Source organism: Notolepis coatsorum, assembly GCF_963971535.1.
Source record: "Notolepis coatsorum genome assembly, chromosome: 2".
Taxonomy (NCBI): domain Eukaryota; kingdom Metazoa; phylum Chordata; class Actinopteri; order Aulopiformes; family Paralepididae; genus Notolepis; species Notolepis coatsorum.
The window spans coordinates 228,134,153-228,151,506 of record NC_140166.1 but is presented as its reverse complement, the minus strand read 5'-3'; the positions used below and the strand labels follow the sequence as shown (position 1 = coordinate 228,151,506).

Genomic DNA, 17,354 nt, shown 5'->3' with positions numbered 1-17,354 from the left:
TATAGTATTGTATAGTAGTGTACATAAGACCCAGTGCCTCATCCGTAGCATAACACTGTATTGCACTATCGCAGGACCTTAGCTTGTCTTTTACCATGCATTTTAAACTTTATGTACATTATACCTGTTATGTCTTATTCTTATTACTTGTATTATTGCACAATCGCTGCGGGCATGACCACCCACATTTCACTGTATGCCTTGTATGCCGTGACAAATAAAACTCTTGACTTGACTTGAGGAGTAAAAAGTTGTTTTTAAATCAATGTGATTGATTGAATGAACATTTTATTAACAGATTGCAGAATGGGTACAATACAGTATACGGCTCAATACACACAATTGTTAAGGGGATGCAGACCTGAGAAAGACTTTCGTCTTGTTTACATCAGGGTCCCCCATTTTCAATTCATAATGAATTGTAAGTAAGGGTGCAATTAGCACCGTGCAATCCATTCTTTGTGGATCTAGCCAGTCTCGCTGTTTTATTAGGTCCCTTATTGGCTGATTAAACCAGGGGTTGCTCCTCTGTTTGATTCGTATTTGTCTGAGAGGGGCGACTACATCCACTACTTGGAGATATAGCTTTTTAAAACTGTCCCACTGTTTATTACAGGAGACCAATCCACTTCTGTCAATAAAGATCTGAAGGTGTCTACAGAGTATACTTTTTAAGCGATCTGATCTGAATGGTTTTGTGCGCAGAGAAGGATACTTTCTGTTTCTTTCTTGTGCTGTGGACAAGGTAATGATCACTTATTCCGTATTTTATGACCCCACTCTGTACTATATTTGATTAATCTGACACTAAAATCAGGTCGATGGTAGTTTGGGACGTTTTGCAAACTCCGTGTGGGTTCTCTAATAATTAACTGCGTCATCCCTGTAGTCTTACATAAGTTGTTATATGCATTGTAAGTAGGGCAGGTTGTATCTGTGACGTTCGTGTTAAAATCTCCTATTAACACACATTCTCTCTCAGTCCCAGCACATTTACCGAGAAGCACTTCAAGACTGTCCTAAAACGAATTGCTGTCAGGCGGTCTGTAACAAACTCCCAAAAGCAGGGGTTCTGTGTTGGGAAGACAAAATGTCCAGCAGTATAACTTCAATGTCATCATGATTATCGAGATCAGTTTTAACCGTGTAATTAATATCAGAGCGAATATAGACACACGCGATGCACCAGCAGTGGCCTGCAGCGCTGTTCGCCGGCCTGAGCTGCTTGACGGCATGCACTCATCGACCCCTGCTCGACCCTGCCGTCACACCAGTTATTCAGCCCCTCAGGCGCTTGCCGCTCGCCTTCCGGGAGGGCGTCACTGCTGAGCTCACCTCCCTGCTGGACGAAGGCGTCATCGAGCCAATAAATGCAGCACCTTGGATCTCAAACCTGGTGGTTGCACAGAAAAAAGGCAGGGGGTCTCCGGGGCCTGTGTGGACTTGCGACGGGTCAACAAAGCTGTCATCCCAGACGGTATACTGTATTGTATTGTAACTCAGTTACAAATTTTTTTCTACTCTGTATTGTATATTGTATATTATGTATATTGAGCACTTTTGTTTACACTTTGTTTACGTACTTTTGACTTTCTATTTGATACTTTTATCTAGCACACTCTCAGGAGCAGAAGAGAAAAAAGCATTTCATATAAAAGTATTCCGTATTTTTGTATGACAACTAATAAAGAAACTTGAAACTTGAACTTGAAACAAATACCCTCTACCTACTGCTGAGGAACTCCCCACTCTCTTCCGTGGCTCAACAGTCTTCTCCAAGTTGGATTTGCCGCCAGGGTTATACCTGCAAGTCCCCCTTCACCCGGCCAGCCGGGACCGGACAGCATCTGTGACGCACGCTGGGGTCTTCTTCAGGTACACACTCTGGGGTCTTCTTCAGGTACACACTCTGGGGTCTTCTTCAGGTACACACGCATAGCCTTTGGTCTTAGCGCTGCTCCCAGCTGCTTCCAAAAGGTCATCCAATCCAATCCACTCCAACTTTATTTATAAAGTGCTTTAACAGCCACATGGGCACAAAGTGCTGAGGCAGCATACTAAAAACTATAAGCAGCACTAAAAATAGATTAAAGAACAAGAGTGCAACAATAAACAACAATACAAATTTAAATAGATGAGTACTTAAAATATTTAAAAGCAAAGGACACAGTAACAAAACGATACAACAATAAGACAATAAAATCATAAAATCAACAAGCTACATGGTGTCGAAAGCCAGAGAGAAAAGGTGGGTCTTAGGAGGCTTTTAAAATGGGACAGTGATGAGGCCTGATCTGCAGCGGCAGCCTGTTCCACATTTTAGGGGCGTCATGTCCACGATTCTTGCTGGGGTCCCGGGGACGGCAGTTTACCTGGATGACATTGTGGTGCAGGGTCGGACCAAGCCACCCACGATGCCCGGTTACTGGGGGTGTAACGATGCGACCTCACAACGATTCGATTCGATTACGATTATTCAGGCAACGATTCAATGCATCATGAAATCTCTTCATTTGACCACGATTTGATTCGATTCGATTAATTTTCGATAAATTTTTGATACATTTTCTATCAGTTAATTCCCCAAAAAACTTTGAATACACAAATGTGGCTGGGGGAACTGATTCACTCAGCATGAATGGACTATAGGTAAATAAAAACAATACACAAAAAAAAACAAATAAAAACTTTTATTTAGATTAATTTAGATTATAATCGATTCTAACATATTCAAATCGATGCATCGATTCTAACACATTAGAATCTATGCATTTCGATTAGGGATGTCCCGATCAATTTTTTTTGCTCCCGTTCCGATCCCGATCATGTGATTTTGAGTATCTACCGATACCGATCTTTCCCGATCCGATAAAAAAAATTTATTAAAAAAATATATATACATTTTTATTTATTTTTTAATCCCAATTTCTCACATTACATTCACCCTGAATGTTGACGTTATCCAGGTGAAAAGTTAACTTCATTCAAGCGAGGCATTGCTACCGGAGTAATCTAAAAACTCTGCCTCCAACCTGCTGATTCATGAGAGCAATGGCGCCATCGTCTGTAAAAATCAGGTGACTGCAAGTTCTGCAACTAGTGGATGTCCCTCATCCTTGACATAAATCATTTGATGTATAATTAAATCAAAGGAAATGCGTTTGTTTTGGCAAAATTCTTCTGCTCTGTGTGACAATAAATAAATGAATGATGATATGCAATTTAAAACCAAAACTAAGGCCTCAGTATGAGTTTAAGACGTGAACATGGTCATGTTTGTTGAATAAAATTTTTTAAATAAAATAAAAATAAAATAAAAAATTCTGTTTAAAAAAAAATGTATCCCGATCTTCTGAAAATCACGTGATCGGCCCCCGATAACGATCACGTGATCGGATCGGGACATCCCTAATTTCGATTAATCGATGCATCGTTATACCCCTACCGGTTACACAGAGTGTTTGAGGCTCTCACCAAACATCACCTGACCCTGAACAGCGACAAATGTCTATTCTCACTCAGTGCAGACTGTGGATTTCATCGGATTCCGCCTCTCTGGTGACGGCGTCGCACCTCTCTCTTCCAACGTCGAGACAATACAGCGCATCCCAGAACCGACCGCCATCACACAGGTCGCCTCGTTCCTGGGAATGACCGCTTATTACTTGGCGTTTCCTGCCCAACTACTCACACACTACGTGTGTCCTCATTGTCCTAGCGGTGATAAACAAACAAAAACAACACTTTATTCTTTTATTTTGGTCAATAATTTGTACATAACCAGATACATCCGATGGAAGATAGTTGTTTGGACAGAGTTCACTTTCTCATTCTGTGTGTCTTGCTCATCACGGTGCTTGCTAGAATGTGTTGATCTGACCAAGCATGGTTTCATTTGCATGTATATTACAGTTACAAGTTTCCAAAGACAGACATTTGTCAAACACATAAATGTTACAGGCAGTTGTAGAGCACCAGTTTGAGTATCTTTTAACCTTTATTTCAGATTCCTTAAAACTACTATATTGTTGTTGGAAAAGAACCATGAATTCCAAATGTTCATTAAACCCTAGCATTTCCTCAGCATTTTGGCAAATTTCTAACCTTGCCTGTTAAAATATGATTGAGACAATTTGTAGAAATTGTAACAAAATGTTCTTTATTCTACAGCGAGAACACAATCTCAATGGCATTTTGTAAACTGGACTTTCACTCTGAGTAGTTCACATATTTAGTAAGGATTTAAGGTTTAATTGATTGTGTGAACTCAGGTGGAGGAAATCAAGAAACCAGAGAAAGAGCAGTGAACATTGTCTGCAGCAAAGATACCATTGCTCTCCGCATCAGGAACCTGCATGAAGACCTTGTCTTGGGCTTTCAGCATAAGGACAGCACTGCCAGACATCTGATCCAGGAAGCCCTTGTTGTACTCATCATAGGTGAACATGACAGGATCCTTGTTTCTGTAAAGGGCCACCATTGCATTGGCGCCATTGACAGCCATGTGGTAGGAGAAATAGTAGAGGCCTGGGATCTGGCAGGTAAAAACACCGCTCTGGGGGTCATAGTGGTTCTGACCGTTGTACAGAACCTGAGCGAACTGAATGGGCTTTCCTGCAGGGGGATAAGCCCTGGTCAGCACGGCACTGAAGGCCGACACGGGGGCCTTCGTCACCTCATGACTTCCCTCTGTTCCTTTGTCCGTTGCACCAGGAGCGCCTGCGGCAGGTCCATGGCCCACGGGTCCTGCCCCGCCTGGCTCACCTTCAACGGCTGGGAAAATGGATATGGATATGGTTACATATGATGCAAACAACTGTTACATGATCACAACTGACCTATCCCAAACCCGCCCTGCTGCGTTTATTCATTACGCACGTAGACTATACAGTACTGCGAGCGCGCACGCATGTGTGTGTGTGTGTGTGTGTGTGCGTGCGAGCGCGCTGCGGCAGGTGGCCACGAGCTGTAGTATGATGACAATACATTAATCTAATCTCATTTTGATCGGTCGCAAAGCGCTTCCGCCACCATTTTTACACAGCTGCATCGCATCAGTTGCATTTAATGAGCTGGACAGGTGTGTCTAAACTCTCGACTTTTTGCGATTTCATTTGCACACGGCACAGAGCCTGGCTTATAAGGAGCTCTCGGAGGCGTGTCTTGTATGCAAATGACCTAGACGTGAACGCACGTTCATAGTGACATTCCTCATCGCCGGTATTCCAGCTGGGATGGTTTGGGCCACTTAAGACAGCTTGCCCACGCGTTGGTGAATCAGGCTGTACTTGTCGGCGATTCTGTCTCAGTCGGTTCCAAGATGGTTGCCCTATAAGAAGTCTTTGGGAAATGTTGGAGAATGAGACCCAATGGGCCTCATTCAACAATACTCTCTTATTATTTTTCTTATATTCTCACTTACCTGTCTGTTAAGAGAACAATAAGAAAAGCCACCGCCACATTCATCAAGCCGTTCTTAACGTCCAAATATGTGCTTACCCAGGTGTCTTGCATGATGAATCCCACTCATTCTTAAACTGAAATGCGCGTTCGCGCTCAATTAATTTGCATACAGACACGCCCGCCATCTCCTTATAAGGCGAATGAGGCATGTGTAAAACAGCTGTGGTTCGGCATCTGATCCCTTCAACAGGAAGCGATTTGCGACTGATCTCAAAATGACACACACACACACACACACACACACACTGACACGTCTCACGACTCGCGACTCAGTGCATGTGTGTGTGTTTTCCTGTGGGTCGCTCATCGCATGTGTGTGTGTGTTAATCTGATGACGAATAAAGACTTATACTTGTACTTATACGTATACGTACTGTATAGTGCGAAATAAATCGTTCCAGCAAAGTAGGCTTTGTCAATACTGAACGACTGCGTGCTTGTCAAGAACCAATCGCGCAGTATACTGATATGTACTGTATATGCCGCTGATCCTATGCTCTCTCCTTTCAGAGAGAGATGACAGGTGACAGATCCGGTATTTCCAAACCTATAGGTTTGGAAATACCGCCCGGATCTGTCACCTGTCATCTCTCTCTGAAAGGTCCCATTGTTCTGTGTGAAAATAAACGTCAGGTTTGCCAGTCAGTCACTGACCTCTTTGCAGTGTACTATGTCGGCTAAACGAGTTCCACTCCCAAGTGCTGCTTTGATGCTTTTTTATGAAGCATAGAAAAATGGCAATTGTCATTGGCTCTCACATTTGCAGACAGCTCGGTTGCGTAAGAATGGCTCCTACTGAAAGGTTGGTGATGAGAATAGCTTAAATACTTTCATCCAAGGATTGTGTGTTTATTTGCGTGGGTCTTAAACATTTGCAGAGGGTCACCATATCCCATACATTTCTTTTTCTTTTTTCTCATTTATTTATTATTTTTAATTTATTTTTAATGACAGATAAGTCAGTGCCACACCCTCTAAGATTTGACTGTGACCATATAAATAGTGTATTGGCTCGGTTAAGTCATGTGTTCAGCCATTTTAAGATTCAGTAGAATGAAAATCGTGTTTTTCAATCTTGTTGCATTTTTATTTTACACAAGTTATATGTTGACGTACAATTTCCCAAAATGTTAGAACTGTTGTGAAAATGATGACTAAAGCCCTTTGATCTCTACCCCCCTGGATATCAGCAAAACGAGCCATTTCAGATATCTAATTCGCTTTCTTTGAAATATCGCATAATACACGCAGGTTACTCTGATTGGCCCACCAGTCACATCTAGCTGAGTGAGTCAGAGGAAAGTGGTGCATCTCTACTATAGATAATATATATACTATAGATTCTATAGTGTCTAGTGAACAGAAGGCCACACCCCTCAGCTGTGCCCCTAAAACACTTGATGCACCTGAAGCTGAAAAGATTATATCTATGACATTAACATTCCACAATAAGCAATTTGTGATAGAATTACAACACCATTGTACTGGTAGATGGAACTGATGAGACATCACACATGGATTTCTTAACGTCTTTTGCCAGAGATTCATTAAAAAGATACAAGCAAATTTAGGCTTTAGGTTGTTCGATATCTTTACCTTCATCATGTGCTCAGTTACTATGCGCTCCAAAGTTTTATGAATCTGATTGTTGTCTTGCTTTGCAACATCATTATGTCACAAGTTTAGGTCTTGAAGGATGAACTTTATAAAAGGATAATGCACTGTAACTGTCATCTTTCATCCGCTACTCTTTGTGCTACTCAAGTTGCCCCGAGTGTTGTTTCGATTCTGTGCATCAATGTATCAACTGTATCCATGTCCCCAACCACTGCACTTTACTGTCTTATTGTTGTCTCACTGTTATGTCCTGTTTTGCACTTATTTATTATTATTATGTTTATTCCTATTTGTGAAAAAAAATTCATGCACTGAAATGTCAAATCACGTTCCATTTGTACCTGTACAATATGGTGAATAAAGTCACCTGAATCTGAATCTGAATCTGAATCAAAATGATGGATTAGCTAATTGTGTGTTTGCCTTGTTGCTGCTGCCATTTACCTACAGTAACATGCTGGGCTGAAGTTTGATCACTAAATCGAAGATAGATGCAGTTTTTTCCTTTTTTGCGTGTGTTCACCCATATCCTCATTTGCCAGAATGGCATTTTAACCTGCCTTGCATCCTTATTGTCGTTGTGGTAAATAAAAATGGTGCAGTTTTATAGCTTTTATCCAAATCGCTTTACAATTTGTTCCTCACATTCACACGAGGACGGCCGAGGCGACTGCTCTACCTCCCGAGCCACTGTCGCCCCCTCTGTTCAGACTGCCACCAGAACATTAGGCACACGTTTCATCGTGAATAGTGCACGTTTCTACATGAACGTGCACGTTTCTACAACCATTGAATGCAACTTACGGGTGCTGTTGACTCTTGGAGGACATGCTGCCAGGAGGACGAAGAGAATGCTTGTTATCCTCAGGTCCATCTTCGGAAGAAGCTAAACCTGTAAAAGAAATGATCACATTTACAACAACAACAACAACAACAACAACAACAACAACTGTATCATCGCTAGCGTCTCTGTTGTGAAGCAGTAATCGGAACCCATACAAATAATAATAATAATAATAATAATAATAATAATAATAATAATAATAATAATAATAATAATAATAATAATAATAATAATAATAATAATAATAATAATAATAATAATAATAAAATAATACATTTTATTTTGGTGGCGCCTTTCAGGACACCCAAGGTCACCTTACAGATCATAGAAAAAAAAATAAAGAAAAAAACACAAGGCAGTTAAAAGTCAAGGTTAACAATAAAACAAGCAACAGGAAGTATAAAAACAGTTAAGTTAAAATAACAGAACAAACAAACAGCAGGGGGTATAGGACAGTGGCAGAGGTCACAGTGAATATGCTAGTTCTAACAGATGGGTTTTCAGTTGAGATTTGAAGGTTGATAGTGAGTCAGACTGTACACAGTACACAGTAGCGTGGAGAACGAAAATGAGAACAGAAAAGAGTAACTTCCCAACTCCTTTCCTTCAATGTAATCTTTAAGACATTGTTATACTGGCCCGTTGTCTCGTCACCCAGTGAACTGAGCCCTGAAAAGTGGTCTTTAGCTTTCCATGACTATAGCTGGGTTCACGCAGGAACTGAAAATCAGAGTCTTAACCATGTGCTACTTAGAGCTGAGTCTCCTTCATAATTCTTCTATGATGACAGAAGACCATATTTGGGTCTAATTGGGTTAAAAATAGGGATGTTCGATATTGGCTTTTTTACCGATATCCGATATACCGATATTGTCCAACTCTTAATTTCCGATACCGATATCAACCGATACCGATATATGTAGGGTTCTCGGGGAATTAACACAACATTATGCATACTTTTGACAATAAATAAAATAAGAATTTGTTCTTACTTGCTTGCCTGGGTAAATAAAGGTTAAATAAATGTAAAAAGAAAAAGAATATTTAATTTCTGATATCACATTTGAATGCCAATATCGGCCGATAATATCGGACATCCCTAGTTAAACACCAAGCTTCTCCGGAAACCCAGCCTTAGCGTGCGGCCCGCTGGACCAGTCGTAACCCTTTCACTGCCGCACTACCAAACGGTTAACCCTTTCACTGCGTCAATACACAGAAGGTTAACCCTTTTCACTGCCACACGACAGCAGGTTAACCCTTTCACTGCCACACTACAGAAGGTTAACCCTCTACGATCACACTACCGACGGGTAACCTTCTGTAGTGCGGCAGTGAAAGGGTTAAAGGGCATGTCGCCAACTTCAAGCCGCATCTGAGAACCGACGCGGCCGCGAGAGGAAGTCACACCTACCGGCAGGTTCACACAGTGGGGTCAGGAGGAGGCTGCAGTCCCGGTACAGAGCTGTTTCTCCTGAAGGCTGGAGGAGCTGGAGGTGCTGCTGCTGCTGTTCTCCAAGGCACTGGGCTCTTGGTATTTATACCAAGTCGGTCCCCAGCGTCACACACTCTACCTAGGATGGAGGCCCCTCCCTGCTCTGATGTCGTCTTTAACGAGGGGTGCCATGTCCTCAGAAGAGAACCCTTTGAAATTCCTTTTTTAATGTTTTTATATTCTTCTCTTTTCTGTTTTGTGTATCATTTCCAGGCCCGGACTGGCCATCGGGAGCACCGGGAGTTTTCCCGGTGGCCTGGCCTGTGCTGATACAAAAAAAAATTATATAATATTTTTTTTTCTTTTTGCAGTCAGGCCACATAACTTAGAAGCAGGCCAGACCAGTGTTTCTAGTTGCAGCGACGCGATAGTTAGATAACCTAAGTGGGGAACAACCAGGAGATCACTGTGAGGGACAATGCACTTTTCCATGCATTCTTCCTACTATACTAATATGTCTTTACTACTAGGCACTCAACACTGCAGCACCCACGTTTCAGCACGGTTTGATGAACATTGTTACTCAGTTGTAAGAGTTGTACCCTTCCTGCTGACTTGTCGTACAGAACTTAATGACAAAATGTAAAATGTAAATGTAACAGTGATGTGATGTAAGGGGGAAGTCCATCCAACCTTTTCATAAAGGACACAGTGTGGTGGGTATCAACATAGCAATACCTTGTCTCATAGGGACTGACCTTGTTTTTTGGTGAAGTGCCCCATTAAGTGAAGAGTTTCTAAATATGTTGTTACTGTTCGCTACTGACCATGTACCCCTGCATGTGCTAAAAAAAAGTAAAACAAAAATAAATAAATAATAATAATTTTACATTAAAAATGTTTTGCAGTCAGGCCACATAACTTAGAAGCAGGCCAGGCCAGTGTTTCTAGTTGCGGTGACGCGATAGTTAGATAACCTAAGTGGGGAACAACCAGGAGATCACTGTGACAATCTAATTTAATTGTATAGCACATTTAGACATGACACTTGTCAACCAAAGTGCTTCACAGTAGGTCGCATAGCAAAAAAATAAAAAAATGCTCATATAAAGTATAAAAAACAGAGAGTAAAGAGAGAGAGTAAACAGACAGAGTAACGCAGTCTAAACAGTCATACATATTTTATTCAACTTCAGTCCTGATCGTAACCATTTTTATTTTTAGATGTTTTGTTTTTTTGTAATGTTAGATTAACTCAGCCATTAGCCGGGTCCCGTTGTAGCTATGCCACGCTTTAAAGATAGGAGTGCGTCACCTTGTTTGTAGAGCTATATCTAATCTATATACTATAATATAATATAGCTATGGGGACAATACTATGGTCATTTGACAGTGAATGTCTTCCGGCCAAGATGCAAAAATGAGATCATTTTTCCATGCATACGTTCAAGCGTTATCCCATGGTGAATATAAGTATAATTTCAGAGTGGTCTGGGGTAATTCCCGAAAGGCTGACTTATAGCCTTATACGTGAATTCTACATAAGCGTTGGCGTTTCTTGCCTGGACATGCTACTATTCCCAAATCAAATGTAATAGGTATTATGTTTCATCATGAATGCATGAAAGGGGGGGGGGGTATGTTTCTGATTCTCTGATGGCCAGTAACGGCATTCGTATTGAACACAAAAAACGCTGATCAGCTGGATCGGTATAAAAACATTGCACGATCAAGCTAGAATTGACGTCAGATAGTCCAAATAGTCCAAGATAGAGTACTCCAAAAATAATATTCCAATTGTTTGATCGCCATCTGGTCCATCTGATCTCCATCTGGTCCACGACATAACCTGCTTAAAAAGTGGCCTGACTGGGACTATATTTCGCACTATATTTCCTGGCCTGAATTATTTCCCCATGAGTCCGGCCCTGATCATTTCCGACACGTCTTGGTTGCCTCTTGGCTTTGTGGTCGTGTGTTGACGTTAACATCCCCTTGTGCACTTGACATCTTAATTGCAATGTGTGTTTTATGACTGATGATTTGGGATGGTTAAATCTGAGCTTTTGTTTCTTTGACCTGCATTTTAAAACAGCTCAGACACAGGTGCCTTTGCAATATTTAAGTGGATTCATTGTCTCAAATAGTTTTATTGACAAAGTGACCGAGTGTGTTCCTGGAAAAGTATAGAGTCTGAGTCTGACTGTGTTTTCCTTCAGTGGCTGAAGTTTCTGTATTTACTGGTAAAGTAATGGCACACTAGGTGACAGTCTCTCAGTGTGTGTGGGTGTGTGTGTGTGTGTGTGTGTGTGTGTGTGTGTGTGTGTGTGTGTGTGTGTGTGTGTGTTTTGTTTAAAAGGATCCCCATTAGCTGTCACCTAAGTGGCGAGCTAGTCTTCCTGGGGTCCACACAGAAAGACAACACAAAACACAAAACATAACAACATGAGCTACATATGACAATCACAATTAACAATGATTATCTAAAAACAGTAAAACATTGTAGACATCATTATCAACATCAGAATATTTTGCTCACATATTTAAGTAGTGCATTCTCAGGTGGTATTTGAAAGACACTTTACTATTCAATTTACTTATGTTCAGTGGGCAGTTATTCCAATGATTGATGGCACGATAAACAACAGTCCTCTTTAAAGCATTCGATTTTGGACGTGGTAACATAATCTGTCCATCATCAGCTGACCTAGTAAAATAAGAATGAACCTGACTGCATCTGACAATTTGTTTGTATAAGAAAACAGGTTAAAAAAAAAAAAAAAAAACAGGTTGAGACGAAAAGACAGTGTTCCTGAAAAATGTAACTGTGTTGAAAACCAGCCTATTCTCTACCGTTAACCATGATAGTTGCCGGTGCTTATAGCTTATAGTGTTTTTCTCATGGAACAATGTAAGACTAACCTTGCAGCTCTGTTCTGGGCAGTTTGCAATTTCTTTAGTTGACCTTTGGATGCAGAGGACCATACTGGTGCACAATAATCTAGGTGACATAAAATTTAAGATTTCGCCACCTGTGTGTGTGTGTGTGTGTGTGTGTGTGTGTGTGTGTGTGTGTGTGTGTGTGTGTGTGTGTGTGTGTGTGTGTGTGTGTGTGTGTGTGTGCGTGCGTGCGTGCGTGCGTGTGTGCGTGCGTGCGTGCGTTTCTGGCAAACATAAATATTTTTGCCAACTTTTAAAGGGAAAACAAACCTATTCATTGCTGGTTTTGGGCATTCCATTCAGTTTGAATAAGGAAGAGCTTAAATTTAGAGAACGAAGATATTGAAAATGAATTGACTCACATTTGGACTCATATAATGTGCGCCTGAACTTTTACATTAAAACCTGTAATGTAAATCCAAACCAGAACCATTCATTATTTATGAATATGGTACAATACTGTGTACTGAATACATTAATTAATTCAGACCAAAATCTCCCAAGGCATAGGAACACGTTTCAAAGCTACAATTCAATGGTTGTCCCCTTTTTAATTCAGTGTAGTATCAAAAGACTGGTCTGTTTATTAACTGTTGTGAATGTCAGAAATCATGTAGGTTTATGTACTTGTTCTCTCTTGATGGCTTGTGTGACTGAACTGTGAAGCGACTCGCTCCGGGCAGCCACAGTACAAGACAAAACCACCAGGGGGCAGGGTTGAGTTTCTGCTCTCAGACCTGTTAAATTGGTTGGCACAGGCTTCATCTCCATGATTGATTGATTGATTGAAAAGTTTATCAACAGATTGCAGAATGGGTACAGTACAGTACAGCTCAATACATACAATTGTTAAGGGGATGCAGACCAGAGAAAGACTTTCGTCTTGTTTACATCAGGGTCCCCCATTTTCAATTCACAATGACATTTATGACATACACAACATACAGATATATATCATGACATTAATGACATACAGATATGCAGTACTGTTCCATTTGTGACATACAATATATACAAATATACAGTACTGTTAAACAGAGATCCTAGCAGAAAATGTACATTAGGATGGGGGGGTTTGGACATTTACGGGGGCCAGTTTCATTAGTTTTCATTAGTATTAGACTCTGATCCTAATGAGATATTCCTCTAAATATGACTTCGAAAACGGCCAAAATGTCAGGAAAAAAAGAGTTAAAAAAAAAATTCAGGGGGCCCTCATAGCTCTCAGGTGATAACTCGAAACCACCCACCTGACCAGGACATGCATCCTGCCCCACTACCCCTCCCTCACCTCAACACCCACCTGACCAGGACATGCATCCTGCCCCACTACCCCTCCCTCACCTCAACACCCAGCTGACCAGGACATGCATCCTGCCCCACTACCCCTCCCTCACCTCAACACCCAGCTGACCAGGACATGCATCCTGCGCCACTACCCCTCCCTCACCTCAACACCCACCTGACCAGGACATGCATCCTGCCCCACTACCCCTCCAGCCACCTCAACACCCACCTGACCAGGAATCGGCTCTTATGAACGAGTCGCTCAGCTGTTACTACAACAACACACAACCAGTCAAATAAAGTATAGTCTAATTCACAACTTGAAACACAATATATAAATAGAAAAGTTAGAAACAAAACTCGCTCCGTCTCCAAACACACGCAGATCTCTCCCTCTCTCCTTCTCTCTCTCACACACAGCGCGACGTGGAATCGATTCGTTACACAATCAGACTTATTATATACCAAGAATAACTTCAGTATGAGTACAGGGCTGTACACATATTTTGCATATTGTTAAACGAGCCAAGGCTAGCTATTAAACTATCGATATGAATCGAAAATCTGGGACCCTGATGTAAACAAGACAAACGTCTTTCTCTGGTCTGCATCCCCTTAACAATTGTGTGTATTGAGCTGTACTGTATTGTACCAATTCTGCAATCTGTTAATAAAGTTTTCATTCATTCATTCATTCAAACATAGACGATATTGAACAAGCCATAATCCACGTATTTTCAATCCAAAAGAAAGAGAGAGAGAGAGAGAGAGAGAGAGAGAGAGAGAGAGAGAGAGAGAGAGAGAGAGAGAGAGAGAGAGAGAGAGAGAGAGAGAGAGAGAGAGAGAGAGAGAGAGAGAGAGAGAGAGAGAGAGAGAGAGAGCGAGAGAGAGAGAGACTCACTGTTTAGTTGACACGTCCAGGGCAGGAGGGCTTGCCTTGATAAAGTGTATAATCCACTGTTGATGTATTCCAGACCACTGTCCACTGTGTCCAGACTGCATCCGCCATATAGCTTGTTAGCCAAGTGTTAGCTTGTTAGCAGTTAGCACCACACAACACAAGTACTTCATTCCTTTGTCCATTTCCGCGTCGAACAGACTGCAAACTACCTGGCGTTCTATCGCCATGCTCTAAGACAAACTCTAACCTTAACCAACTTTGAAAGAGTGCCTAAGCTTAACAGTCTAAAGAACTTGCAGTCACGGCACGCTCTAAGACAAACAGCTGCATGCATCTCACAACAACACAACTATCTCTACCACCAACGGACCAACCTAGGAATAAGCTAGAATTGGAACATTAGAAATTGGATTTGGCCAATCAGAGATCGTCTCTGTGAAATTCTGCTACGGAAAAAAATACTGGCGTCGGCCAATCAGAGAGCGTCTCCGCGAAATGCGGCTACAGAAATTCTTGACGCTACTGGCTAGACCGCTTCAAATCGCGCCCGGATTCCAACATAATAGTCATATTTCAACGCACAACGCGTTACGCACTGATTGGCTGCGTGTGATACAGCGATCAAACCGTGACGCGCACTCAGAGCGCTATCGCGTCTAGCCCGGGCCGAGAAATACAAAAAAATAATAAAAAAAAGAAAAGTGAGTCACTTCCTGTTCAAGAAAACGAGTATTATTTTTTTTATATAATAACGTTATATTGTGCATTGGAAACACAAACATACTTAAAATGAGTAAATATTATTAATTTTAAACATGTTTATATTATTTATAGGGCTATAAAACAAAAAACTAAAAACTTATTTTTCTTGTTCTCTCATATAACCAGGGTAGGAGCTGAGGGGGGGCGGCGCCCGAGCGCCCCTAGTGGTAGAGCCGCCACTGCACCCACCTGACCAGGACATGCATCCTGCCCCACTACCCCTCCAGCCACACCAACACCCACCTGACCAGGACATGCATCCTGCCCCACTACCCCTCCCTCACCTCAACACCCACCTGACCAGGACATGCATCCTGCCCCACTACCCCTCCCTCACATCAACACCCACCTGACCAGGACATGCATCCTGCCCCACTACCCCTCCCTCACCTCAACACCCACCTGACCAGGACATGCATCCTGCCCCACTACCCCTCCCTCACCTCAACACCCACCTGACCAGGACATGCATCCTGCCCCACTACCCCTCCAGCCACCTCAACACCCACCCAGTGGCGGCGCCAGATAATTGGCATTGGGGGAGCTCTGGGGGGGCTGGATTGTTTATAGTAGGTGCTAATGAATTATAATGGGCACGGCGACCCGACATTAAAATGGGCACAGCGACCCGACATTCCAGTGTGTGTGTTATGACGAACCAGAAGAGGTTTGTCATATAAAGGAAGTCAACACATGAGAGTTCAATTTAACAACAATGATTTATTTAATCCTATCTAAAAACAATAATTGATTAAACAACAAAAGCATAAACAAATAGGTATGTATCAGAATGGATAAGGATCCCAAGATGGTGCACTTGGTGGCTGATACAACCTGTGGTGTCTGAAGTGGAAAAGCAGATGGGAGAAGCAGACAGAAGGGTTAGACAAGGGAAACATATATACTGTGTGTGCAGGCAGCTCTCTGCACTGCACAGGTGATTCAAATTGGGGTAACGACCTACCCACTCCAACCTGCTCTTTGAGTCAGAAGACTCCCCATTGCAGGTAGAGTGGGGGTCGTCACACCCTCCCCCTAAAGACAAGGGTTCTACCCTGTTAACAAATTATATTTTTATTTATAAGTGACTAACCCAAATGTAACAATAATACTTTTCCCCAAATTCAACATAGGTTTACCCTTCACCCATTCCCCTCACCATCCTGCCTCCGCTCTCAGCAACATAGGGCCCTAGGTAGCTATTTTAAGAGAGCAGGAGACAGTAGGGATTGGGGATAAAATATATTTTTACAGAGCTAATTAAAGCAAACTAAGGGTCATTGGTTCAAAAACCTCATAGCCAGAACTCTACAATGTAAAAACCCTGGTATATACAAATAAACAACATAAATTTAAACAAACAGCACAATTTTAGGCACACATCATCTCCAACACCCCTGCGGACCGGTCACCCTTTCACCTCACCCTCCTGCCTCCGCTCTCTGCAACATAGGATCCGAAGAAGCAAATTAAGAGAACAAGAGACAGAAGAGATTGGGGGAACAAACGAGACGAGAAGAACAGAATGTTAAAAGATGATGCACTTCAAAACAATAGTCAACCCTATAAGGTCGCCATAAACTTAAATGGTCAACCATGCCCAGACGTAAACTTAAACGGTCAACCATGCCCAGACGCATGTCATCAGGTGCTGGAAAGTTGCGGGCACAACAACATCCTCCATCTCAGCACAACGACCATAAAGAGATTTTATCTTCTTTTTTTTTCTTTTTCCAGTTCTCTTTTCCTCTCTCTTTTTTCCATTTTCATTTTCTCCTTCCCAACCATCTCACTCTGAATAGTCATGGGACCACCAACTTTCTCACCAAACCTCAGGTCATCAAGGCTAAACCCTGTGACCTCCTGGGCGACCTCTCTGGAAGCCAGTAGGAGCAATGGCAGTCCCTCCTCAGGAACGGCCACTGGAGAGGTGGAACAGAAAGAAACATTAATGCATTCCCCATTATTCCCCCCCCCTTTAGATGGGCAAAAGGTGGTGGGGCGTCAGGAGGTCCACATGATCACATGTTAATGCATCTCCGCCTTTGGCAATAACATTTGAGATAACATTTGCCTCATCCATATTCTCAAATGGCACGGCTGTA

General features: G+C 42.0%; 1 protein-coding gene across 2 annotated transcripts; it reads right to left on the bottom strand.

Moving 5' to 3' along the window:
* Positions 1-3,759: 3,759 nt before the first annotated feature.
* Positions 3,760-9,430, bottom strand: LOC311248098 (collagen alpha-1(X) chain-like). Of its 2 annotated transcripts, none has more exons than XM_084337964.1 (3): positions 9,339-9,430; positions 7,885-7,972; positions 3,760-4,773 (listed from the first exon to the last, which is right to left on the bottom strand). In XM_084337964.1, the coding sequence occupies exons 2-3, from the start codon at positions 7,952-7,954 to the stop codon at positions 4,268-4,270; spliced, it is 576 nt and encodes a 191-aa protein (XP_084194090.1). In that variant the 5' UTR covers positions 7,955-7,972; positions 9,339-9,430; the 3' UTR covers positions 3,760-4,267. The 2 variants fall into 2 exon arrangements, with proteins under 2 accessions (XP_084194090.1, XP_084194091.1); XM_084337965.1 differs by lacking the exon at positions 9,339-9,430 and adding an exon at positions 8,199-8,218.
* Positions 9,431-17,354: the final 7,924 nt, after the last annotated feature.